The sequence below is a fragment of the Microcebus murinus genome, chromosome 7, assembly GCF_040939455.1.
Source record: "Microcebus murinus isolate Inina chromosome 7, M.murinus_Inina_mat1.0, whole genome shotgun sequence".
Classification (NCBI taxonomy): Eukaryota; Metazoa; Chordata; class Mammalia; order Primates; family Cheirogaleidae; genus Microcebus; species Microcebus murinus.
The window spans coordinates 23,575,536-23,601,465 of NC_134110.1; the positions used below are offsets into that span (position 1 = coordinate 23,575,536).

The window sequence follows — 25,930 nt, forward strand, 5'->3', positions numbered from 1 at the left end:
TCTTTGTAATGATGAGAGAACCACTGAACAATATCTGTCTGTGCATTTAATTTGTGCACATAAAGGCTGGCCTTTGGCACCACACGTCCTGTTTAAGCATCCCTCATTGATGAGATTCTGTGTCCTGAATTCACCAACTCTTCAATGGCCCCCAAGAGAAAGGGCAATTTGTATTGAATAAGAAGACTGAGAAAGATTAGTCATTTTGCACTAAGAAAAACGTTAGGTAAAAATAGTTGTATAAAACCTTCTGTGATCCTTTATGCATTTGTTTTGGGGTGTGGATATGCACCGAAATCAATAGCCTTGTGACAAAATTGTAACGGTGGCTTTTCTCTCATGTCTTGATAAAGTTTTTCTTTTCTTCTTAAATTATTGGTGTTTATTCCAAATGATTGAAAATTTTGCTTTTTGAAAAAAAGACTTAAAAATCACAGGAGTGATTGATTTCAAAACTCTGAAAACAGAGTTTTATTTTGCTTTAACATGAGACATACTCTTTTTCATATAATAGGTTTGATCTCATATTTTAAGAAAAATTCAAAAGTGGAGAAAAGTACAAAGATTATAAATTCATAAAAAAGACTTAAATTCTGTTGAGTAAAAATCACAACTAGTATTAGGTAAATGTTCTCCAAAATAATGTTCCATGAATTCTCACAGACAGATAAGATCAATATGCAGGTATAGAAATGTTGAAATGTTTTGTAACAGTTTTGTGTTATCGATGTTTTGCTGGGTGGGTATGGGCAAATGGAGTTGCCCACTTCACCATTACAGAAGTGGATCTCCACTGTAGTGGCTGTTTTTTGTAAATGCATGTCTTTGCATAGATTTTTTCAGTGGTTGCCGTCTGTATTATAATCTATATACATAACTTTTCATAGTCTAATGCTATGAACATTTTATCAGTTCAAGTGTAGTATAGAAACTATACCTCTTTTTACATCCCTCCCCCCATTTACAATATAATTGTCTTAAATTTTTCCTCTACATACATATGCTTTATTTATTTATTTACATTATGATAACAACACATAACATTAAATTTACCATCTTAACCTGTACAGTTTAGTGGCATCAAGTATATTCACATTGTTCCACAGCACATCTATGAAACTTTTTCATCTCGCAACACTGAAACTCTATATCCACTAAATGCCAATTTCTCCTCCCCCCAGCCCTTGGTAACCACCTAACTACCTTCTGTTTCTATGATTTTGACTACCTTATATACTTCATATGAGTGGAATCATACAGTATTATTCCTTTTGTGGGTGGCTTATTTTGCTTAGCGTAATACCCTCAGGGTGCATCCCTGTTGTAGCATGAGACAGGATTTCCTTCTTTTCTAAGGCTGCATAATATTACATCGTGTGTATATACATTTTCTTTATCCATTCATCCGTGATGGACATTTAGGTTACTTCTGCCTCTTGGCTATTGTGAATAATGCTGCCATGAACATGGCTGTGCACTTATCTCTTTGAGATTCTTTAAATCCTTTAGCACTGTGGTCCCCAACCCTGAGCCACTGCCCGGTACCTGCCGGGAACGAGGCCATGCATCACCACCTGAGCTCCACACCGCCCTGCGCTCCCCACCCCCTCCCCTGGTCTGTGGAAAAATTGTCTACCATGAAACCAGTCCCTGATGCTAAAACGTTTGGGGACAGCTGTTCTGGGATATATCTACATCTAGAATGACAACAGTTTTATATTTGCTTCAACCATCAAACATAAATTAGAAAACTTCAGAGGACAAGAAAAGTCTATTGTATCTACCATAATTCTTTCCACTGACCTCTCTTATCTATTGCTGAATGTATCCATTGAGTTTTAAGTTTTTGTTTATTATACGTTTCAGTTTTAAAATTTCCATTTGATTCTTTTTTGTATCTTCTATATCTTTGCTGAGACTTCCTAATTTTCTGTGTTTCCAGAGTGTTTGTAATCACTTTTGTTGGATGGCTGCTTTAAAAAAACTGTGTCAAATTCTCATATCTTTGTCATCTTGGTGTTGGCTTCTGTTGATTGTCATTTTCTTAGTCTTTGTGGCAAATTATTTTCCATTGAAAGCTGGATATTTGGGGTATATATTATGAGGCTTGTATCTTTCTAAAATGTTCCATCAAGCCTCTCCTGACACTGCTCTAGTAAGGGAAGAGGGACACTTCCTTCTTACTGCCAGATGAGGGTAGAGTCCGGGTTACCTGGCTGTCCTCCACTGACACTCCTCAGGTGAGGCGCTCCTTGATATTCCCAGGCAGAGGTGGGAATGTAAATTCTCCACTAGGCTTCCATTAATACCACTCTGTCGGAGAGGAGTTTGGGGCCATATTGCGGCTCCCTGTGTCCTGCGTGGGCACTGTGCAGAGGCATGAGTGAGCACCTGGCAGGGAGGGAAGCCTCGGCTCCTCTCTCGGCCTTCTCCATGCCGCACCAGTGGAGGGGTTGGGAAACCACATCACGACATAACAGTAGGGCGATCTCGCTCCCTCATTTGGCTGCAAAAGAGGTATGAATGAGGCTGTAGCCACAGTTGTTTTCTGAGATGTTTGACTGGAGTAGAGCAGTTGTCTAAAAGTGTTCTGTTTTGCTAGGCTGCTACTTTCCTTTTTCTTTGTCTAGCAAGAACAGGCCTTTCTTGGGCATGATTGTTCTGTACCGGTTGGTGTTTCCAGGTTGCTGGCTTTCTCAGCCTCCAGCCTGACTCAGGTGATGCAAAAAGACAACCCAGGGAGCTAGCCACCATGTCATTCCTCAGGTCCCAGAGTCCCTAGCTGGTCTGCTTCTCCACATTTCAAAGTCTTATTATGCATATTTTACATAAAATGCCTATGTTTTTTAGTTTTATTTAGCATAGTGGATAGGGTAAAGTATGTATACTCCGTCTTCCCAGAAGCGACTTCCAAAAAAGAGGTAATTGCATGACTGAACATCAGAATAAATCTTATCTACAAGGAAAGAAGATTAGACTGAGGCTAAATGTGTAATTGGTGAAGGAGCTGCATCCACTCATATCAGGCAGGGCTGAAAAATGCTTGGCTGTTCTGTGGTTTGGACAAGATTTATGTTTTGTCTGTGTTTAGATAAAGTGCTCTTGTTTTGTCTTGATATATCATGGTCATAGAATAGGCTTGCCTGATGATGATGTTGTGAGAAATTTTTATGCTCAAAAGGAAAACACCAAGTCTGGCTGTGAGTGTCAGGCCAGGTCTGACCGCGCCAAGCCCTGGCCAGTTGTCCCAGGCCAGCGCCCAGTGCCAGCGGCTGTCTTCCTCTTTCTCAGAGACACTGTCACTCTCAGTTTTCCTCTCATCACTATTCTCCCTCGTGGTTTACATTGTTATTTTTTACATTGTTAGATTCTATAAATGTCAAAATATCTTTTTAAATTATATTTTCCAAGGTTGCTTTGTCGTGGTTTATATTTAAATAAATCCATTAATTACTATGTTTCCTGATGTAACTATGTCCCTTCCTCTCTGAGTTCTTAATTTGAACTAATACTTAACTTGAGTAGGTTTTGTTTTTCAGTAATTTGTTTTATGAAAGACTCATGGGTGACATATTCCATGATTTCTTTCCGGTTCGAGAATGTCTGTCCCTGCACTTATTCTTTAATTGCACCTTGACTGAATTACAGTTTCTTTCCCTTAAAATTTTGTAGACATGGTAATATTATCTTCTGGCCTTGACTATTGTTTTGGAGAACTTAGAGGCTAAACTTGTGCTTTCACCTTGGAAACAATTTGCTTTATTTTACTGAATGCCTAAATTTCTTTGCTCTTAAATGAGAAAAGCTTATTATATTTATTTTTTTAAAAGCTTAAATGAGAAAATGTTTCAGAGTTCAGAAAAGTATGCATTATTTTTTTTTGTCAAATTAGGTGTCCTTATTTCTTTAAGGTAAATTTTTATATATCATATTTTTTTATATATTGCCTGTTTATATTGGTGTTTCCCACCTCATAACTGCCAGTTAAATTTGTGTTAGATCAACTTCTATGGCTTTCATATTTTTGTCTTACCTCTAATTGCTTTAATTCCATTTTCACCTGTATTTGCTATACTCACCAGGATTTTCCCCAGGTCAGTTATTTGAGCTTTACGGTTGTCTATTTAGTTCCTTAATGTTTCTAACAAAGATAATCATCTGCAGCAAGTTTTTGGCTCTAAATTTGTTTACTGAGGTCTACAGTCAGAATATCCTGGTTCATCTCATTCTGTTCTTTACATAGCCCATTTAAAAATTATTTTCATAAGTTGTTTTTTCTTTCCTTACACTACTGTGCAAATAAACTCAAGAAAATTACTCTCGTCTTTGTGTGTACGAGTGTGTGTATGTGTGTGTGTGTGTGTGTGTGTGTGTGTGTGTGTGTGTCTACCCATGTGTTGTGTTCTCTTCCAGGTTTATGTCTTGCCGTTTATGTGGTATGTTTCTTTGTTCTCTTCCTTCCTTTTTCTTTTCTTCCTCTTATCTTTCCTTCCTTCCTTCCTTCCTTTCTTCATCTGCCATATAGTACCTTTGTACTACCTTCCCTCGGACTCTAAGACTACACCTTGCCTTCCCACAGCTAGTCTGGCTTCTGAGGAGAAGGCTGGAAAAATCTCCTTTCTGCTTCTAAATTCTCTGTTTCTTTCTGATTTTAAAGCTTTGTTGATGATAATATTTGTTTTTGTTTTCTTTCATATTACATTTTCTCCTTTACTTTGGTCATTATGTGCCAACTCTAACTCCAATTTCATTTCCCAAGTTAGATGTTGGTTAAGCTTGGATTCCAGCTTTCTGGAACTCTGAAGTATATATCATATCCCAAAGGTGACAGCTTTACATTTTTCATGCTTATCATTGTGAATTTCCATCACTCCATCCAGAAAGTTGGTCTGCTGACTCCTATGACAAGCATCGCCTTATTTTAGGATATGGCTGAGCTTAGTCTAGCCTTTTGCTATAACTTAAGAAAAGGATATCTGTCCATTAGTACTTTCTTATCAAAGAAACCTGGTCAGTTATAATGGTGCTAAGCACAGTGCTTTCAACATCTCAAGATAACTAACCTTATATGCCTGAGGAAACCTTTTCATATTCATAATTACATATTAAAACAATACTAAGAATTTCCAGGATTTAATTTGAAACAAAGACATAAGCTTTGTGGGATTAATTCTAGGATATTGAAAACCTGGATCTGATGAAGTGTGTACTTGTTCTGATTCTAATCACTAATTGATCTCAAATAGAACATTCCCCAGAAAGAGTCTCAGGAAACAAGATGTAGCACACAGTGGAGATTGGCTTCCTAATGCCTGCTTGTCCATTTAAATTTTCCATTATTGAAACAATAGCTCTACATCTCAAGACAAAATGCTGACTATGAACAATGCAGTCATTGGTGAGAGGCACACTCAATTAAGACAAAAAAAACATGTTCTACTCCAATCTGAGGATTAGGTTTACATTTGTTTTTAAAAGCTAACTCCCATTTGATATAAAGCTATTGTTTTAACAGAAATGTTTATTTCTGAGTAAGAAGCAGTATGGTTCTGAGAATATTTGCTAAGCAGCAAGCATTAACATCAATTAAGCTTATAACCCTATTGAAGAAATTTGATACAAATCATAAATTTCACTCTGTGCTCATTCTGAAAAGCACCAAATGTGACACACAGTGTCTACAACTTCAGCATATTTTTTAAAACAAAGCTAACATGTGCTGACAGATTCCCATGGCGAGGTCCTGTTCTCAGGGCTTCACATTTATCAACTTATTTCAGCCTCCCAACAACCACAAAAGACATTGATACTATTATTATTCCCATGTCACAGATAAAAACAGTGGAGTGCAAAGGGATGGGCCAGCTGGCCAAAATCCAGGGGGCACAGTGCCATGGCTGTGCTGTGAAGTATTGTGCAGTCCTGCTTCTGTACAAAGTAAAGGTTCTGGGGATGGGTGAATAAATAAATTGGCAATTGTGCTAAGCACAGAGAACATAACTACATTTGCGTCTATGAGGCATGTCAGAAAGTTGGCAGCTGCTGAGAATGGCCCAAAAGGATGAGAAAGGCAGGAAGGACCCAGGCCCAGAGCAGGTACTACCTGGCATGTCCCCCTCAGCCTGCTCATGCATGTAGCTGTCATCTGTAGCAATAATCCAGGTTTTCATTCATTTATTGTCTGACATCTAAGTGTCACCTGGTATAAGACACGTCCCTTGCTAGGTGTTGGGAATGAAATAGTAAGTGAAAGAAACAGGCTGGGCTCTCATGGAGTTTACAGTCTCATAGGGAAGATGGACTCTAATCAAATAATGTCACAGATAAGTACAAATTCATAATTGTAATGATCAGAGGAGAGCACGTGGCATGATTCTTTGTAAGCAGACGTGAACAGGGAACATGAGCTCACCCCAGTAGCCAGGAAAGAGACCTTCGAACTAAGTTGACCCAAAAGATGAGAGGAACTCATCAGGCAGAGGGCTGCATCTGACCCAATAGAAGGTGACTCTGGGTAGCCAGGCTGTTTGAGGGTGAAGTCCCCCTGGCAAGAGGAAGCACAGTGTGTCCCTGCCACGAAAAGAGGGTCAGTGTCTGGAATACACAGAGTGAGGAGTCACAGAAGACCAGAAGAACTTGGGGAAGCATGCATATTTCTTTCTGTGTGGGCAGTATACCTCTCATATCGGCTGATTAGAGCTGGCCAGAGAGTGACCAGGAAAAGAGCAAGAGGGAGTTGAATGCAAGGAATTGGTAGACAATGGGTTGAAGGGACAGTGAAACAGCCCAGAGACAAGCTAGCATGGAAGCCCACATGCCCAGCCTGGCGGGGCAAAGGCAGGAGTGTTGCTGGAGGCCCAGTTTGGAGCAGCTCTCAGAAGCCAAAACAGCAGCTGCTAGAACAGCACCTAAGACACAGCCCAAGGCAGATGGGGAGAGGAAGGAACACTGTGGCTTCCTTCACTCTCCCACCTGCCAGCTACCTATCCCATGGGGACTCCCTTCAGCCACACAGCCAGGAGCTGGGGAAACAGGTGCACCTGCCAACCTCTGAAAGGTACAGAGTAGAGCAGGGGAGGGGCGAGGAATGGATGCATGGACAAAGGCCAGAGCCAGCACAGACATGTCATCAACATGTGCTAAATAAAGGAGCTCCACAAATCCCCACCCCCTAAAACCTGCCTTTTCTAGAGGAACCTCCCCTGTTAAGTCCTATCTGCCAATTTCAAATCCTAAACGTCTGCCCACCCTACTCCATGTTCTCATTTATTTTTATTTTGAATATATTCCCTTGTTGTATCAAGTTAAATGAGTACAAAATTTGCAGAGTTCAATACCACAGTCTGATTGTCTGAATTCATAATATCACTAAGTTTCTGATACTTTTGGTGATCTGCTGGCATCATCCTCATTTGCTATAAAAAAAAAAAAACAAACAAACCCAGGAATCATGTAATAGGAACAAAAAGGTAAAAGATAATCCTACATTTAGCCTGGAGAGGCTGTCTGAGCAAAATAAGAACCAATGCTTGTTTCTAAATGTGGAAAGAGGTGGAAGAAGCAGATTAGCATGTTTGTCCCTGAGCAGGGCAGATGTCAACCACAGTGATATGCTGGAGACAGAGATTCTCTTTTCTGGAGCAAGCTCCACCAACCTCCCTGGAATATTCCCTGAGGACAGTTATGGAATGATCATCAGGCTGGTCCTGGAGGCTGCTTTTCAGAGCCTCAAAATAAGTCACCTCAAAGGCATTTTAAACTCTCATCACAGATATAATGACTTCTATCCCAAAGAGGTTCATTCTTCTACAATCTACTGTATTTAAATCAGGCCTCCTCACTGACAGCTCATCTCTGACACTGGAGTTGAATGGATTCCATCAGCTGTGAAAAATCCCAAAGCCTTGGGACATAAGATTTGAACAGATTTTATGCAAAGGAAAATAAGCTTATGAAACATATCAACCCAGTACTCTTCATCTGCATTCTTCAGGCATTTGTAGCTGTGCCCAAGTTCTGTCTTGTTTGGTTGTATGAAAACACCTTTTAACAGTTGGGGATGAAAACTCAGAGTTTTAATTTGAGTTATATCTCTGATTTATTATATTGGAGTTAATTGAAAGTAGAAGTGATGCTATTTTGGGAAAATGCCAACTGTTAGAAGATGGCACTTGTTTTATTGGCCATGACTCTTGCATGCCCTTATGGAAGCATTCAAAAACATTGGCTTTAGGGGACCTGGACCCACAAGAGCCAAGCAACAAGGTGAGTCAATGCAGGACTGGGGCCACAGTCCCTGGCAACATAATACTCTAAAATGAGGGCCGAGCTCAAAATAGGAGAGCATACATCTTGTAAATAATAAAACCCATTGGTTAGGTCAAAGAAGCCATGCAAATCTGGCAGGAAGTCTAAATTACAATCATTGATCATCTTAATTAAGTTCATTTTCCTTCAATATTTACATTCAGTATAATTTTCATTCAATTAATAATACTTTCTCATTTATACTTTGATTTACTACTTGATCCATGGGGTGTTTTTTAATTAGCCATTTTATTTTTAAATGACTATTGATTGAAATGTAGTTGTAAGAAATAAAGCAGAGATCCTGTGCACCCTTTACTCAGTTGCCCCAATGGCAATGTTTTGAAAAAAAACTATCATAACAGGGCATTGGCATGAACACAGTCAAGATGCAAAATATGTGCATCACCACAAGGATGGCTCATGGTGGCCTTCTACAGCCAAACCCACATCTCTGCCACTTCTATGCCCTCTATAAGCCTTGGCAACTCTTAATCTGCTGTCTATCTCTGCCCTATCAGTCCAGGAATATTATGTAAATGAAATCATACAAAATGGGGTTTGGGGGCTCAGCTATTTTTCCTCTTTTTTTTTCACTGAGCATAATTCTCTGGAGCTTCCTCCAAGTTATTTAGTGTATAATAATTTGACTTATCCTAAGGCTCAGAATACAGTCTATTTTGGCAAATGGTTTGTTTTGTTTTGTTTTGTTGAGACAGGGTCTTGCTCTGTCGCCAGGGCTAGAGTACAGTGGCGTCATCATAGTTCATTGCAACCTCAAACTCTGGGCCCATGGCAGCCTTCCGAGTACCTGGGACTACAGGTGCATGCCACCACCCCTGGCTAACTTTTTCTTTTTACCTTTTGTAGAGACAGGGTCTTGCTATTGGCCAGACTGGTCTCAAGTGAGCCTCCTGCCTTGGCCTCCCAAAATGCTGGGATTACAGGCATGAGCCACCACACCCAGGCAGGAAATGAACTTCTTTATCTCCAATAATATTCTATGCTCTAAAATCTACTTTGAGATTAATATAGCTTCCTTTGATTAGTATTACCAAGGTATACCTTTTTTTATCCTTTAACTTTTAATCTATTTTTATCTTTATTATTAAAGTGTTTTTCTTGTAGGCAGCCTATAGTTAGGTCTGGATTATTTATTCAAGCTGAAAAACTCTGCCTTCATTGAGTATTTACACCATTTATATTTGATGTGATTATTGACTTGTTTAGTTTAAATCTATCATCTTGGTTTTTTTGTTCTATTTGTCCAATCTATTTTTGTTCACTTTTTTCTCTTCTTCTTCCTTCTTTTGTATTAACTGAACATATTTTATGATTCCATTCTATCTTCATAGTTGGCTTTTTAAATACAACTCTTTCACTTATTTTAGAACTTATTATATACATCTTGAACTTATCATAGGCTACCCTTAAATGATATTTTACCACTTTATGTACAGTAAGAATTTTAGTAGAGTATGCTTTTATTTCTCCACTCCCAAACTTTATGCTACTATTGTTAAACATTTTACTTTTATGTATGTTATATACAATATACTATGTAGTTAGAATTTTTGTTTAAAGACATTTAAACATTAAGAAAATTAACCTTATCTATTTACTCACATAGTTACCATTTCCAGGGCTGGCCTTTCATTTGCATAGATTCATAGTTCCATTGAATATCTTCTTTTTTTCTGCCTGAAATACTTTATCTAACATTTCTTATAGTATGAGTCTGCTGGTGGCCAATTTTTTCAGCTTCTATATCTGGAAAAGTTTTATTTTGCCTTAATTCTTGAAGTTATTTTTGCTGAGTATAGGATTAAAAATTGATATATTTTTTAAAATTTCTCTTTTGAAATAATCTTTGATTTACAAAAGAACTTCTTATTTACCTTTTGCTCATTTTTCCTTAATGTTAACATTTTATATAGCCATAGCAAGGTTATCAAAACTAAGAAATTAACATAGGCATTACTCATAGCTAACCAACAATTTGTGTTCAGGCTTTATCAATTTTTATTAATGCACTTTTCCTTTTCTAGTATCCAATCCAGGACACCCCATTGCATTGAGTTTTCATATGTCTTTAGTCTCTTCCAATCTATGATTATTAGTTTTTCATGACCCTGACACTTTTGATCACTACCAGTGAAATATCTTGTAGAATGTCCTCAACTTGGACTTACCTAATGTTTTCTCATCACATCACATATATCACATAGGGATCACATGGTATCAACATTACTTTTGTTTTGTTTGTTTTGCTTTGTTTTTTTGAGATAGGGTCTTGCTCTGTCGCCAGGGCTAGAGTGCAGTGGCATCAGCCTAGCTCACAGCAACCTCAAACTCTTGGGCTCAAGCAATTCTCCTGCCTCAGCCTCCCCAGTAGCTGGAACTACAGGTGTGCACCACCATGCTCAATTTTTATTTATTTATTTACTTATTTTCTGTAGAGATAGGGTCTCTCTATTGCCCAGTCTGGTCTCCAACTCCTAGCCTCAAACAGTCCTCCCACCTTGGCTTCCCAACATGCTGGGATTACAGGCATGAGCCAGCTCACCTAGTCAACATTACTTATCATTGATGATGTTAACCTTTGATCACTTGGTTAATAAGAGGCTGTCTGCCAGATGTCTCCACTATAAAATTATAATATTTTTCTTTTCAATTTTCTACTTGCTAGTAGTGAGTCACTAAGTCTAGCCTATAATCAATTACCAGGGGTGATGCTAGCTGTAGTATTTTTGTAGATGCCCTTTATAGGTTAATGAAGTTCCTTTTCTATTCCTAAACAGATGTTTAATTTTATCAGATTATTTTTCTGCATTTTCTAAATGATTATATAATGTTTCCTATTTAGTATGTCAATATGCTGAGTTACATTGATTGATTTTTTTAATACCACCAGCTTTGCATCATTCCTAGCATGGACCCAACTTGTCATGTGCTACGTGTGTGTTTGTAGCTGTAAGGTTTTTCGGTGGCGGTGAAAAGAAAAGACAGAGAGAGAGAAAGAGTAGGGGCCAAACCACGCGGCTTTATTATACACTCCTGGACGAGGTTCTGGGGCTCCAGGAGAGGGGGGCCCAGAAGTCACCTCCGTTTGAAGGGGCTGAGAGGCCTTTTATATCATTTGGGTGGGGCTAGGGACTTTGTGCTGGAAGAGCTGGGGATTTTCCATTATGATCTTGAGTGGGGCTGGCGGTATTTGCCAAATCCAGGAGCTGAAAGGTTCTTATCCGGGGGACATCTGGGTGTGGTTCCTCTCAGCAGGGCCTGGCAGTTTTGTCCTTGGTGGGTCTGGTCTCGTGAGCCTTTTCTTTTTTGATCTAGGGAAGGGAGGGGGCCGCCATCAGCCTTACAGTAGCTAGATTCAGTTTGCTCCTATTCTATTGATAATTTTTGTGTCTACATTAATGAGGGCTTTTAGACTATAGTTTTCAGAAGATATTTCTGGTTTTGCTATTAGGTAAAGTCAGCCTAATAGTACAGCTGGGTAAAGATTCCTTTTGTTCTGGAAAAAAAAAGAAATTGTGTAGAATTGATGTTATTTCTTCCTTAGATGCTTGGTAGAATTTGCTAGTGAAATTCACTGTGATTAGAGTGGTATTTTTAGAAGGTCTTTAAATAAAATCTAACTTCTTTAATAGATATAGGTATATCAGGTTATCTATTTCTTCTTAAGTGAGTCTTGGTAGTTTGTGTCTTTCAAGGAATATGTTCATTTCATCCAAGTTTTAGCATTTTCGGCATAGAATTGTTCATTCGGCATTGTTTCCTTATCATCCAGTAATGCTGCCCCCTCTTTCATTCCTGAGATTGGTTATTTGTATCTTATCTCTTTTTCTTGGCCAGACTGTCAGAGGTTTATCAGTTATAGTAGGGAGAATTCTAAGGTGGCCTCCAAGATTTCCCACCAACCCCTAATGTTCAACACTGTGAATTTGATGGATTTTACTCCTGTGATTAGGTTATATTAAATGGCAAAGTTGAATTTAAGACATGGAAATTATCTGGGTGGGCCTGGCTTGATTATATGAGCCCTTTAGAAACAGAGTTTCCTCTGGCTGGTTCCAGAAGGGGAATTCAGAGCTTTTTCTCTAGATGCTTTCAAAGTATTTATTTTGTATCTAGCACCTTAAGGATTGGACATGTTCTTGCTCCCTTAAATAAGTCGGCAGTGGGGGAGCTGATTTAACTACTGGCTGACAGCCAGTAAGGGAACAAGGGGCTCAGTCCTGCAGCCTCAAGGAATTGAATTCTGCCAGCAACCTGAATGAGTTTAGAAGTGGGGTTTCCCCTAGAGCATCTAGAAAAGCATGCAGCCCTGCTAGTATATTGACTTCTTCCTTTTGATACCCTAACCAGAGAATCTAGTAATGCTATGCTTGGACAACTGACCTTTAGAACTCTTTGATAATAATGGATATTTTCTTACCCACTAAGTTTGTGATCAGTTCTTATGTAGCAATAGAAAACTAATAAATTGATTTTATTGATCTTTTCAAAATACTTGATTTTTCATTCCTCTTATTATTTTGGTTATAATTTGTTATTCTTTTTCTAATTTCTTAAGGTGGTAGCTTAGATTACTGATTCAAGATCTTTTTCTTTGCAATAGAAGCACTTAATGCTATAAATGTCCATCTAAGCAGTTTTTACTTGCATTACACAATTTTGATAGGTTGTATTTTAATTTCCAGTTTAAAAAATTTTCCCTTGAGATTTTCTTCTTGATCTATACAAACTAAGAAACATTGATTAATTTTAAAACATTTGAGAATTTTCCAGTTATATTTTTGTTATTGATTTGTAGTTTAATTATGCTATAGCCTAAGGATTAACTTTGTCTGATTTATATTCTTTTAAACTTATTAAGCTTTATTTTTTGGTAAAGAATATGCTCTGTTTTGCTGAATGTGTCATATGTATTTGAGAAGAATGTGTATTCTACTGTCCTGTTGGGTGGAATGTTTTATATTTATAAATCATGTCCAATTGGTTGATATTATTGTATAGGTAATCCATACTCTTACACATTTCCTGATTATCTGTTCTTTCAATTACTTAGAGAAGACTGTTATATTTCCCAAGTATATTTATGAGTTTGTCTTTTTCTTTTCCAGATCTATCAGTTTTTGACCCTGCATTTTGAATCTCTATTGATATATGCATACACATTAAAAATTGTTACATTCTCTTGGAGAATTCATGTCTTTATCACTATGTGGCATCCCTTTTTATTCCTAAAAATATCCCTTGTTTTTCAAAATTCATATAGCTACTCTAGCTTTCTTTTGCTTAATGTTGCATGGTATTTTTTCTCTATTTTTCTTACTTTTAACCTGATGTACCTTTGTCTTTAAAGTGGTTTTTATGCAGCATATAGTTCAGCATTGCTTTTTTTACAAGCTAACAATCTGTGTGTTTCAGCTACCATTTTTAGACTATTAGCATGTAAAGTGATTATTAAGATTAGATTAAAATATATCATCTTTCTAGTATTTTTAATTTTTTTTACCATTTGTTCTTTGTTTCTTTGTCCTCTTCCTACTTTCTCTACATTTAATTAAGCATTTTTATGATTTTATTCTATTTCTTCTCTTGATTTATTGTCTATAACCATTTTAACAACTTTTTAATGATTATCCCAGGACTTAGTATATATTAGTAATCCGAGTTGACCTCCACATAGCACTATGCTGATACCTATGAGGTTTTAAAACCTTTTAACTGTATAGTCTCCCCTTCCTCTTTCCAGCTCCTGTATAATTTCTATTATACATTTCATTTTTTCTTATGCTATAAACATAAACCATATTATCAATATGTTGTCATATGTTTGCTTTAAATAGCTATCTTTTAAAGCCAGTAACATTATAGAATAGATAACTTTATATATTGCATGTTCAACACTCTTAATGTCTTTGGGTGGATGCAAGTTTCTGAATATAATTCATTCCTTATCTCTGGAGAACTTTTTTTTCCATTTCTTGTTGAGTAGGTCTGCTGCCAGTGAATTCCTTTAATTTTTGTTTATCTGAGAAAGTGTTTATGTCTCTTTTACTTTTGAAAGGTGTTTTCACTGAGTTTCATTCTGGGTTGACTTTTTTCTTTTTTTTTTTTTTCTTTTTTTTTTTATTTTATTTATTTATTTATTTATTTATTTATTTATTTATTTATTTTTTGAGACAGAGTCTCGCTTTGTTGTCCAGGCTAGAGTGAGTGCCGTGGCGTCAGCCTAGCTCACAGCAACCTTAAACTCCTGGGCTCAGGCAATCCTCCTGCCTCAGCCTCCCGAGTAGCTGGGACTACAGGCATGCGCCACCATGCCCGGCTAATTTTATATATATATATCAGTTGGCCAATTAATTTCTTTCTATTTATAGTAGAGATGGGGTCTTGCTCTTGCTCAGGCTGGTTTTGAACTCCTGACCTTGAGCAATCCGCCTGCCTCGGCCTCCCAAGAACTAGGATTACAGGCGTGAGCCACCGAGCCCGGCCCTGGGTTGACTTTTTTCTTTCAGATCTTTAGAGATTTCATTCCATTGTCTTCTTTCTTGCATGATTTCTGAAGAGAAGTCTTCTGTAAGTCTTATCCTTGCTCCTCTGCAAAAAAAAATAACTGTGTCTCTTTTTTTCTCTGGATGCTTTCAAAGTATTTATTTTGTATCTAGCTTTTAGCATTTTTAATATGATAATACTTAGATATGCTTTATTATTTATTTGTTTTGATTACTTGGTATTTATCTTGGCTGATGTTTGAGTTTTGGGATCTGTAGTTTGGTATGTGCATGATTTTGCAAAATTCTCAGTCATTATTTCTTCAAATATTTTATTCTTTTTTTTTCTTCTTATGGGATTATCATTATACATGTATTAGGCAGTTTGTTATTTTTCCACAATTCTTGGTTTCTCTGTTCTAATTTTTTAACTCATATTTTTCTTTGTGTTTCAGTTTGGATAATTTGTATTCACATGTTACAAAGCTTGTTATCTTTGACTGTGATAAGTCTACTAATGTGTCTGTAAGGGACACCATCTATCTTAAGTGTTTGATTTCTTGCTTTTTAATTATATGCCTTCTTATAATTTCGGTTGATCTGATTTCCATCGATTGGCCAAGTCACGTATTTGGCCTTGCATGTTATCTCCCTTCTCCATTAGAGACTTTAGCACATCAAATAATTATTTTACATATCCTCGTTCATATCTGGTTCTGTTTCTAGTGATTACTTTGTCTCTTCAGGCTGCTATTTTTGGCTTATTTTATGTCCTACAATTTTATGTGGAAACTAGACGTGTTTTATAGAATCATGTAGATTCTGAGGTAAATTCTGAGGTAATAATACTGAGGTAAATTTTTCGTATGCTTGGAAATGAGCGTGCCTTTTATTTTGGTATACTTTTAATGCTAGGGTTTTTGCTTCTTTAGTCAGAAGTTGAGCCAGGTTCGAGTTTGCTTCTTGCTTGACTCTAGGCTTGGCTTTGGGTCTTCCCTTCGCACTCTTCCCAGGGAGCACCTGTCTCTTGCAGCGTCTGCACCTGAATTACACTGCTGTTCTCACTCAACGCTTGGTAGTGTGTTGGTGGTTGGATCTAGAGAGAGTGAGGTGTATCTGATGTTTTGACTAAGCCCCAGTATTAGGCAGGATTTGTAAACTTGGTTCTTGGGGTGTGACTTTCACGAGTGTTCCTGTTCCTCCTCCAGATGGAATGTTGGGCCTAGCACATGTCCCTGCCCCTCCCTCAGGGGTACAGCTTTCTTCATCTTCCAGTCACCCACACACTTGCAGTAGGTTCCCACCATTGTCCTAATGCATCAGTTTCTGTTCCCCACTCCCTGTGTACTGAGGCACTTGCTTTACCAGGGGATAGAAGGATATGGGCCTTGGTGGAGTTGTAGTGATGGACATTGTCACTCAGCCCCACAGGGCCCCATGGAGAGGCTTTGTCAGGAGTCTCCCTGATCTTCCCTTTGAAAACCTGGCAGAATTCCTGGGTGAAAAAGGATAAGAAACCCTTATCTTTGTGGCCACCAGAGGCATCACACTTTCATGCTACTCCACAGTTAGCATTTAGTAATTAGGTAAAAATTTCTTGCTGAATATACTTACAGGATTACATCATGTTTGGTGGTATCTATACTTATCCTAAAATTTCTTTCAGCACATCATTTGCAGACCACAATCATATTAACTAATTAACTTTTTACATAATTATTATACTTTAATTGTGCTAAGATTTACTTGTTCTAAAAATGTCCATTACTTTATGGTTAAACATGGTTATAGGCATGAAGTCAAAATTTATTTTAATAAAAATTATCATATTTTTCTGTTTTAAAATATGTAATACTTAAAATTTTTTTTCTTCTGGTGATCATGAAAAGTGAATGATAAGGATATGAGTATGGGTGTAAACTCAACTCTTTATATGAGTAGAAATACATATGTGATTCTCCTTTTAAAAATGGCATTGTATGTGTAATAATGATACTTTTACCACACATTCCTTTCTGGAAACAATGGAACACACAAAAGAAACAATGTGAAAAGAAAAAAAGAAAAAAAATAGTTAACATTGAAAATAGAAAGTAACCACAAATCAGCCAACACCAGGAGGAAAACAAGCAATAGTGAATTAGTAATGAAGTTAAAAGAAAACACCAAACCGCATGTAATAGCATACAGTTCTTTGGTAAGTTCACTCCAAGGCCTCCCATCTGTCAAGGAAAGCATCATGCACACCTCCAGTCATGCACCTGACACTGGGACTTCGGTGATGCTCCTTTCTCCTTCAAACCACCCACTTCTGGAAAAGGCAGAGCCTCAGTATGGCACCCAGGGTCCAGGAAGGCTAGTAACCACAGGATGCCCAGATAGACCTCTGCGTTAGGCAGGGGAGTAAGCTGAGCACAGGCATGAGGAGTCCCCTCACCCCAGGGAGGGAGAAAGCAGATGGTTTGCTAGAATGAATTGCATGTCTGCCCTGGGGTTGTCCCTCTGTTTATCTTGCTCAGTAACCTAAAACAGTGGTAATTGAAGAAATTTATCAACTCTTTGCGCATTTTATTTGGACCATGTTCATGGCTCCTAGAGTGATTTATTATGGTATGTTTTTCTGGATGCTTGTTTGTTTCTCTGCTAGAGATTTTTATAGCTTTTTATTTATTTATTTTTATTTCAGAATATTATGGGGGTATAAACGTTTTGGTTACATAAATTGCTATTGTGCCATTTTAGTCAAAGTTATAAATGCGCCCATCCCCCAGATACTGTGCATTGTACGTGTTAGGTGGAAGAGTTTTGATTGAAATTTTATGCAAAAATTAACAGGCATTAAGAATCACACATAATTCAAATAACATTTCCCCAGGAAATGATGTAACATTGGCATTCACATTACTTAGAACAATATTGTTTTGTTCCTTTATTGCTTCACATTAATCATCCTGATTCTTTTATACTAAAATGCTAATTTACTTAAAATTTTGAATGTTTCTTGGAAAATGGCATCAGAATTAATGTTTCTATCAGTGCTCCTAAATGTTGCTAAAACACAATATTGCAACCTACAAAAAAAATTCTAATTTATTGAAAAGCATAGTTTTCATGTGGGCCCAGTATACTCTCCCTGTCAATCTTTTAAGTAAAAATGGAACTTTAATGATGACCTTTTTATTAAGCAAATACTAATTAATAGCTTATCATTAGGCAGCATTGGCAAACAAGAGAGCTACATCTCATAACCCAATCAGTTTATTCGTTTGAAGACAGATATTATATTCATAATTATAGAAATGAGTTTTTCATAATTGTTGGGGGCATTTCAGAGAAGACTTCCTGGGGAAGTTAGTAATTTCTAAGCTAAAATTCAAGGATGAGAGAAGAAGAACTATCTGAATGCAGGGAAAAGAAAAAAGAAGAGCATTCCAGGCAGAGGGCAAGGGATTCAGAGGCCTGTGGGGAAAGATTTTGGCAAGTTTGAGGACCTGGGTAGACCAGATGCCAAGAGTGTAGACAGTGGAGGATGCAGGGTGGTGTGGGCCATGATACGAGTCTGACAGTTGTGCAAGGGCAGCAAAATGTTGTTGAAGGATTATAAGGAAGAGGATATGATATTTGTGTTTTAGAAAGATCCTTTTGATGGCAGAACATAGAATGGTTTGGAGCATAAGAGGACTGGTCATTAGGAGACAAGCTTGTGGCTGTGATGGTAGCTTGGACTGGGTGGGTAAAGGATTTGAGAGCAGATAGAACCATGGAGAAGAGAACAGAAGGAGTCAGAGATGGCTTCTGGGATTCCTCCTTGAGCATGTGAGAGAAAGACCTGAATGGAGAGGAGGGGAAAGTGACAGTTCAGTTCTGGACATGGTGAATTTCAGGTGCTGCAAGAAGGAGTGGAGGACTCACATGGTGAGGGTGGGGAAAGGCACAATCTTGGCAGGGTGATGCCTAGAAGAAAAATAGAGATGCTTCAGGAATGAAATGTACGGCGTATCATCAAGCCCCCAGGGAATCTCACAGAATCTCTAGTAACATCTACATTGCCCCAAATTCTTTGTGGTGCAGCTCTGTTTGGCAGGAGGAGCAGAATGTCATGAAATGACTATTTCTGTTTGTTTCTGGGTTGGTACAGCATTGAGTACTAAAGTTATGAAAACATAAGATAAATATAAAAATATTAAATGAAACAAAGTTGATTAGGTTATTATGTTCATAATATGACAAAATAAAAATATAAAATGGGTTAACACAAGTTTATATATATGATATCTCTGTTATTACTGAAAAAACATCCTTTAAAATGACCCTGGATCTGTTTGAGGATTGATTTTACCTGTTACCCTTGAATTTAATCATACAACTTACAAAAAGACTCAAGCAATAATATTAAAAGTTCATCAAGTCATGGCCTGTCATGGACTAGATACGCATGTCTGTCCCCTCTGTCAGTTGATACGCTTGTTTTTATGTCCTTTACAGTGACCTGTAAGATGCCCCGCACAGCTATGGATACTATAAAAATTAAGAAAAGGATTTTGAGCCTTTTCCTGATTTGATCTTGTTCTAGTTGTACATTTTTATCCAAGTTATTCATCTCACAAAATAAATTGTAAATTATTTCCCTGAATTATTTGTAACACATGAAAGTTGTCTTAACTTTGATGAAATTTCATTACAGGTGATTATGTTGTCATGACGATATATTTTGAATTGAGTAGAAGAATGGGATACTTCACTATTCAGACATACATTCCTTGTATACTGACTGTGGTTTTATCCTGGGTGTCATTCTGGATCAAAAAAGATGCTACACCAGCAAGAACAGCATTGGGTGAGTTTCAAAAAATCTGTCCCACCATTTTGTATAATTTTAATATAGAAGCACTCATAAAAATACTTTCAGTGAAAGAGACTTAGTTTAAATGTGAATGACCTAGTTTGAATGTTACTTAATCCATGCTTGGAATTTTTTTTAAGTAGCTGAGTTAGATTGTTCTTTCTGACAATGGAATTTCATGTTGTGCTACTTAAATTAGGTTGGGGTTAGAGATTCATAATAATCAATCGTGCATTTGATACTATAAGCTGATATAATCACAGAAATATATGTACATCTGGAACCTGTCAACTCAAAATTCTCACAATATTAGTGGCAGGAAACAGAACTTGCCACACACCTTTATAACTGAAGACCCAGTATCAGTAAAATAGCTTCTCAATAAAATAAGGAGCTCTGCTTGTATATAGCAGAGCTGAACAAGAAAATGATCATTCTTTTCAGCTGTGATCCACACACTAAAACTCAGTCTTTTTATGAGTTTTTCTCTCTGTCCCCTAAAGTCCTCTATAAAACACTAAAGTTCAGTAGTTTTAAAACTGTGCAACATATTTTGTCAGTTTTTCTCTATGATATTTCCCTAACTTTCAACGTTTTGATTTTTTGAAGACAGGTAATATATAAGACTGAATATAGAGGTTGTTTCCCCCTGACAAATTTCTTCCAGACAAGAGGGAGCTGCATCAATTTCAAATCCTTGCAATGTCTTTCATATTTATATTGTGCTGTTTCTGTGTTTGCTTTTTTATTCTTTATTTGATTGTTCAACAACCAAGTACGGTTTGACTGAAATAAACTAGCCTGTAATATCTTCCACCTATACTAGTTTTACATGCTTATAAGCATGTATTTTCTATAAAAAAATGCATGATAGAATTGCTACCATCAGACAAAGATATTAACACAAATTAGTAACTACTCTTGGGGTTATGACCTTACAGTTACAAATGTTAGGTGCCATTGTACTGAAGACGTTTAAAGATCAGCTTCCAAGCAATATAACATGTAGTTATGTTTATACAACTTGAGACTATGAAAGTCTTATGGAGAATAGTTGTTGTGGGATAAAGAGCACAGAGATATTAGAACTACACAGTGCTGTCGGATAACAGCCCAGAGAGTGGAGAAACATCATGAACACTAAGGTGTTGAACTGAGACACCAGAAAATCTGTGCGTAGAAATGAAGGGGTACTCTAGATGTCCTTTAATAAAGCTTAAACCAAGCAATGACAAGATCAAGAACAACCACTAGTAAATTAACTGTCTGTAATAAGAAAGAATTTGACAGGCTTTAAACAAAAATGAAAACATAGCCCAGACTCCTTATCATGTATCACTCACAGTATACATATATAATAAATAAATATTAGACAGTCTAAGAAGCAAAAATATGTGATCTATGACCAAGGAAGAAAAAAGACTTAATAAAAAAACCAACTCTACAACTCTAATGTTGAATCAGTAGACATGGGTTTTTAAAACAGCTATTATAACAATGTCCAGGGACTTAAAGGAAAATATGATCTTAATGAATGAACACATGGGTTATCACACCAGAAAAGTACATAAAAAGAAATTCTAGAATGAAATATATAATGTCTTAATTGAAAAATGTATTAAATGTACTTAAGATAAAAGATAGCAGAAGAAAAAGGTTATGTAAAAGGGCAGACCACCAAATAAAATTTATGTAATCTGAAGAACACAGGAATCAAAGATTAAAAGAATGAAGAAAGCCTCAGTGTTCTGTGGTATAATATGAATATGTACAACATAACAGTAACTGAGGTTCCAGAATAACAAGAGAAAAGAATGAGGCCAAAAATTTTTGAAGAAATTCCCAAGTTTGGTGAAAAACACTAATCTACAAATTCAAACAGTTTATGAAGATACAAGCAGGAGAAATACAAAGAAAACCACCATAGTCCAAATCTTGAAAACTGAAAATAAAGAAAATTTCTGAAAGCAGTTAAATTAAAAATGTCCCATTATATGTAGAAGAGCAAAAATATCACTAATGGCTCATCCTTCATGAGCAATAATGGGGGCAGAAGATAATTAATTGCCATCTTTAAAGTACTGAAATTAAAGAGAGAACCTATCCAGTTGATATTCTATATCCAGAGAAAACATATTTCAAAATCTTGTTGGAATTAAGGCATTTGTAGATAAACAAAAGCTGTGACAGTTGTCACAGAAAATCTAAAACCACAATAAAAATGCTAAAGCAAGCTAATTAGGTTAATGGAAAAAAATAGAAAATTAGACTTATAAGAAGGAATGAAATAGATCAAAATGGTAAATATGTGATAAATATTAAAAACTATCTTTCTATTTTTATCCCCTTGATTAAAGTCAAAATGATAATATTACAAGATGTGGTTTCCAAAATAAAAAATAAATAAAATATAGGCCATAAATAGCAAAGAGGATAGGAAATATATGAAAATATATTCATATGAGTTTAAGTGTTACAAAAATGAGTGAAGTGGTACAAAAATAATTCTAAGTAGACTGTGATATGTTAAGAATTCTTATTGTAATTTGTTGAAAAATTAGGAAAATATAATTGAAAGCATATCTAAGAATTCAATGTAGGAATTAAATGGAATACAAAAACCAATTATTTAACCAAAGAAAAAGAATGAAAAAAGAAATAAATAAATGATTGAACAAGGAAAGAAGAAGGAGAGGAAGAAAAGAAAAATTAGAGCATATAGAAAAACAGCAAGATGGCTTACTACTAAAAATTACATTACATGGAAATGGACTACCATATAATCTAATTAAAAGGTAGGTATTGTCAGAATGATTAAAAAGTTAAGACCTCTACAAAAAAAGACACCTGCACTCAAATGTTTATAGCAGCACAATTCATAATTGCAAGGCTGTGGAAACAGCCCAAGTGCCCATCAATCCAAGAATGGATTAATAAAATGTGGTATATGTATACCATGGAGTACTATTTAGCTCTAAGCAACAATGGTGATATAGCACATCTTGTATTTTCCTGGTTAGAGCTGGAACCCATAGTACTAAATGAAGTATCCCAAGAATGGAAAAACAAGCACCACATATATTCACCAGCAAACTGGTATTAACTGAGTAGTACCTAAGTGGACACATAGGTACTTACAGTAATAGGGCATTGGGCAGGGGGGAGGGGGAAGGGGGCGGGTATACATCTACATAATGAGTGAGATGTGCACCATCTGGGGGATGGTCATGCTGGAAACTCAGACTTGTGGGGGGAGGGAGGGAAATGGGCATTTATTGAAACCTTAAAATCTGTACCCCCATAATATGCCAAAATAAGAAAAATAAATAAATAAATATAAAAAAAAAAGTTAAGACCTAACTATACATTGACTAAAAAAAGCATAAAAGAACACAGGTAGTTTGAAAGAAAATGGATAGAAAAACAGCTACCATATGAACAGCAAAGAAGCTGGTATACTGTGTTAAATGAGACAAAGTAAAATTAAGAAAAGGACTATTAAAGATACATAGAAACATATAATAACGATAAATGGATCAACTCAACAGAATGACAAAACATTCATAAATGTGTCCATGCCTAGTATCAGAACTTCATATTAAAAGAAGCAAAAACTGAGAATAAAATAATGAATTTAAAAATCTACAATCAGAGCTGGAGATTTAAATATACTTCTATCAGCAGTATGCATAAACAGTCAAACCTGTTTACTTAAGTGATTAAACAAGTCAACAAAGAATCAGTAAAAGAATGGAGGATCTGAACAACACTATCAATGTCTTTGAGCTATTTGATATTATAGAAGTCTGAACCTAATAATTGCATCATGCAAATGAACTTTAATTTCTACCTCCCATCATACACAAAAATTAATTTGAAATGTACTATAACTTAAATGGTAAAGCTAAAAATGCAAGATTTCTAGAAAGATAAAACTTATGACTCTAATATTAGATTAGATAAAGATTTCTCAGACCAGAAGCAAAAAGCACTAATGAATCATAGATGAGGAAAACTCAAACATTTCTGGCATAAAAATACACTTGAATAAATATTTCATGTTCTTGGATAATATGCAACATCATGAAGATTTGTTGGTTATGTACAATAAACATATCTTTTCCAATGCATAGCTCCTTTTACTTTTCCTTTTTTATGCATTTGGTGTGCAGAAATTTTAATTTTATTTATTAATCCTTGCATTGATGTTTTTTGTTCTAAATATATTGTAAGTATGGCTACTTTAAGTAAGTATATATTAAGTAAGCAAGTTAGTATGGCTAGTTTACAAATTAGGACAGGACAAGTAAGAACAAAAAGAGGTTATCTGGGCAGAAGAGAAGTGTGAAATGTGGAACAGCAGGTGCTACATAGGACTGCAAACTATTTTCATTTAAAAATAAATGTTTAAAAGACAAAATGGCCAACAATGACAGAGAATTACTGGATAAACTGAAAGCTGTCCACTTGATTCAGGCATTTTAATGTTATTGTGAAGACTATGATAAGAAATATCATTGAAATGTTGCTTACAAAATTGTACAGACATGAAAGGTCAAGGTAAGATTTTGTGGAGTATGCAGTGTCAAGAAAGATTCCCTAAAAGAAGAGCCATGTTGGAGTGGGGGACGTGGGCGATCTGTCATTGTTCGTGTTCCCTGTGGCATCCGTTTACAATTCGATGACTGTCCTCCATGCAGGCATCACCACAGTGCTGACCATGACCACCCTAAGCACCATTGCCAGGACGTCCCTGCCGCGAGTGTCCTATGTGACCGCCATGGACCTCTTTGTGACCGTGTGTTTCCTCTTTGTCTTCGCGGCTCTGATGGAGTATGCCACCCTCAACTACTACTCAAGCTGCAGAAAACCAGCGGCCACGAAGAAGAAGACAACATCCGTGAGTTGCAGTAGCAGAGATTTTCCGGGAGGTAACAGGGAGATGGTTTGAGATAAATGTGTGCTTAAATACACGTATTGCTAAGAATCTTATAAAACATGATATAAATACTCATCAACAAAACTCTAATGAGCCGGACTGGGATTCTGAAGATGTGAATGTGACCCTCTAGCATCCTCCAGTGTTACCCACCAGTGACCTGGGTGGTTTAATCATACCATAAAGATTGCTGTCAACTAGGGAGCTCTGGGATGAAATGTTCGTGGCAGTTTTCTAACGAGATTTTTCTTCTTTCCTTGTAGTTATTACCTCCAGACTCCTCCAGATGGATTCACGAGCGGATAAGCCTGCAAGGACCCTCCTCGGTATGTATAGCATCACAGGCACCAGTATTCTGAGAACTTTTACTAAACTAGGATTGCATTTGAAAGCTCTGTGGCTGCTTATGCACGCATGTATTGGAGACCAATGAGTGATGCATGCACTCCCTTGAAAAATGTGCTTACTACTACTTAAAGACAATCCAACTTTGAAAATTTTGAAAGTAGAGCCCAAAATTAATCATAGTCTTTCTACATGGGGAATAGTGTGTGGCATACATAGTTCTGAGTTTTTTTCTAGGCATTCAAATAATATATACTCATGCATTTAGAAAAACTGAACTATGATCTATATAGTAGATCTGTATATCTTGCACAAATATGTACAAAAGGGCTATATTTGTAACTCAAAAATATGTACTTCAGTTTCCATGCCACAGATATTATTTCCTAGGATCATTTCAATGATTGCACTGCAGGCTTGTTATTGATGCGCAGGCAATCTTGGCTGGACACTGGGTTTATTCACACTTTTTTGCTTATATTCACATTCTTATCACTGCCATTTTGTATACACCTGTTACTGTTTATTTACTTATAAATTCCTGGAAGCAGAATGGCTGGCAAAGGGGTTGCACTGTGTTTGATAAATGGCATTCAACCAGCTCCATCAGCAGTACCAGATGCCCCCTCCCAGAACTCCCCCTACACTGCTTGACAGCCAAGCCCCTGTCGACTTTTCTCATTGGCATTTCTTTGATTATTGATAAAGTTTCATATTTTTACTTGTTTACTTTTGATTTGCATTTCTACTTTTATGAATTGCTTTAGAATGTCTTTTAACTTTTATTAGTACTGTAAAGTAGATATCTGCCAGTTATGGATATATGTTATATATTATATATAATATTTTATGGAATGTTTAATTTAGATAGCCACTTACAGAATATATGACAGATACTCACTTGTTTGTCATGTAGTTTTTATTCCAGCTTTCGTTGGCAACATTGTCATGGTCCTTTCTTGGACCTTTTCCTGCATGTATTATTTT

At 36.6% G+C, this 25,930-nt stretch overlaps 1 protein-coding gene across 1 annotated transcript in view; it reads left to right on the forward strand.

Moving 5' to 3' along the window:
* The window catches only part of GABRG3 (gamma-aminobutyric acid type A receptor subunit gamma3), a 435,843-nt gene that overhangs the window by 397,951 nt on the left and 11,962 nt on the right, over positions 1-25,930 (forward strand). Inside the window, exons 7-9 of the mRNA XM_012759954.3 lie at positions 19,501-19,653; positions 24,360-24,559; positions 24,862-24,924. Coding sequence (XP_012615408.1) covers positions 19,501-19,653; positions 24,360-24,559; positions 24,862-24,924 — 416 coding nt within the window. The remainder of the gene's footprint in view (positions 1-19,500; positions 19,654-24,359; positions 24,560-24,861; positions 24,925-25,930) is intronic.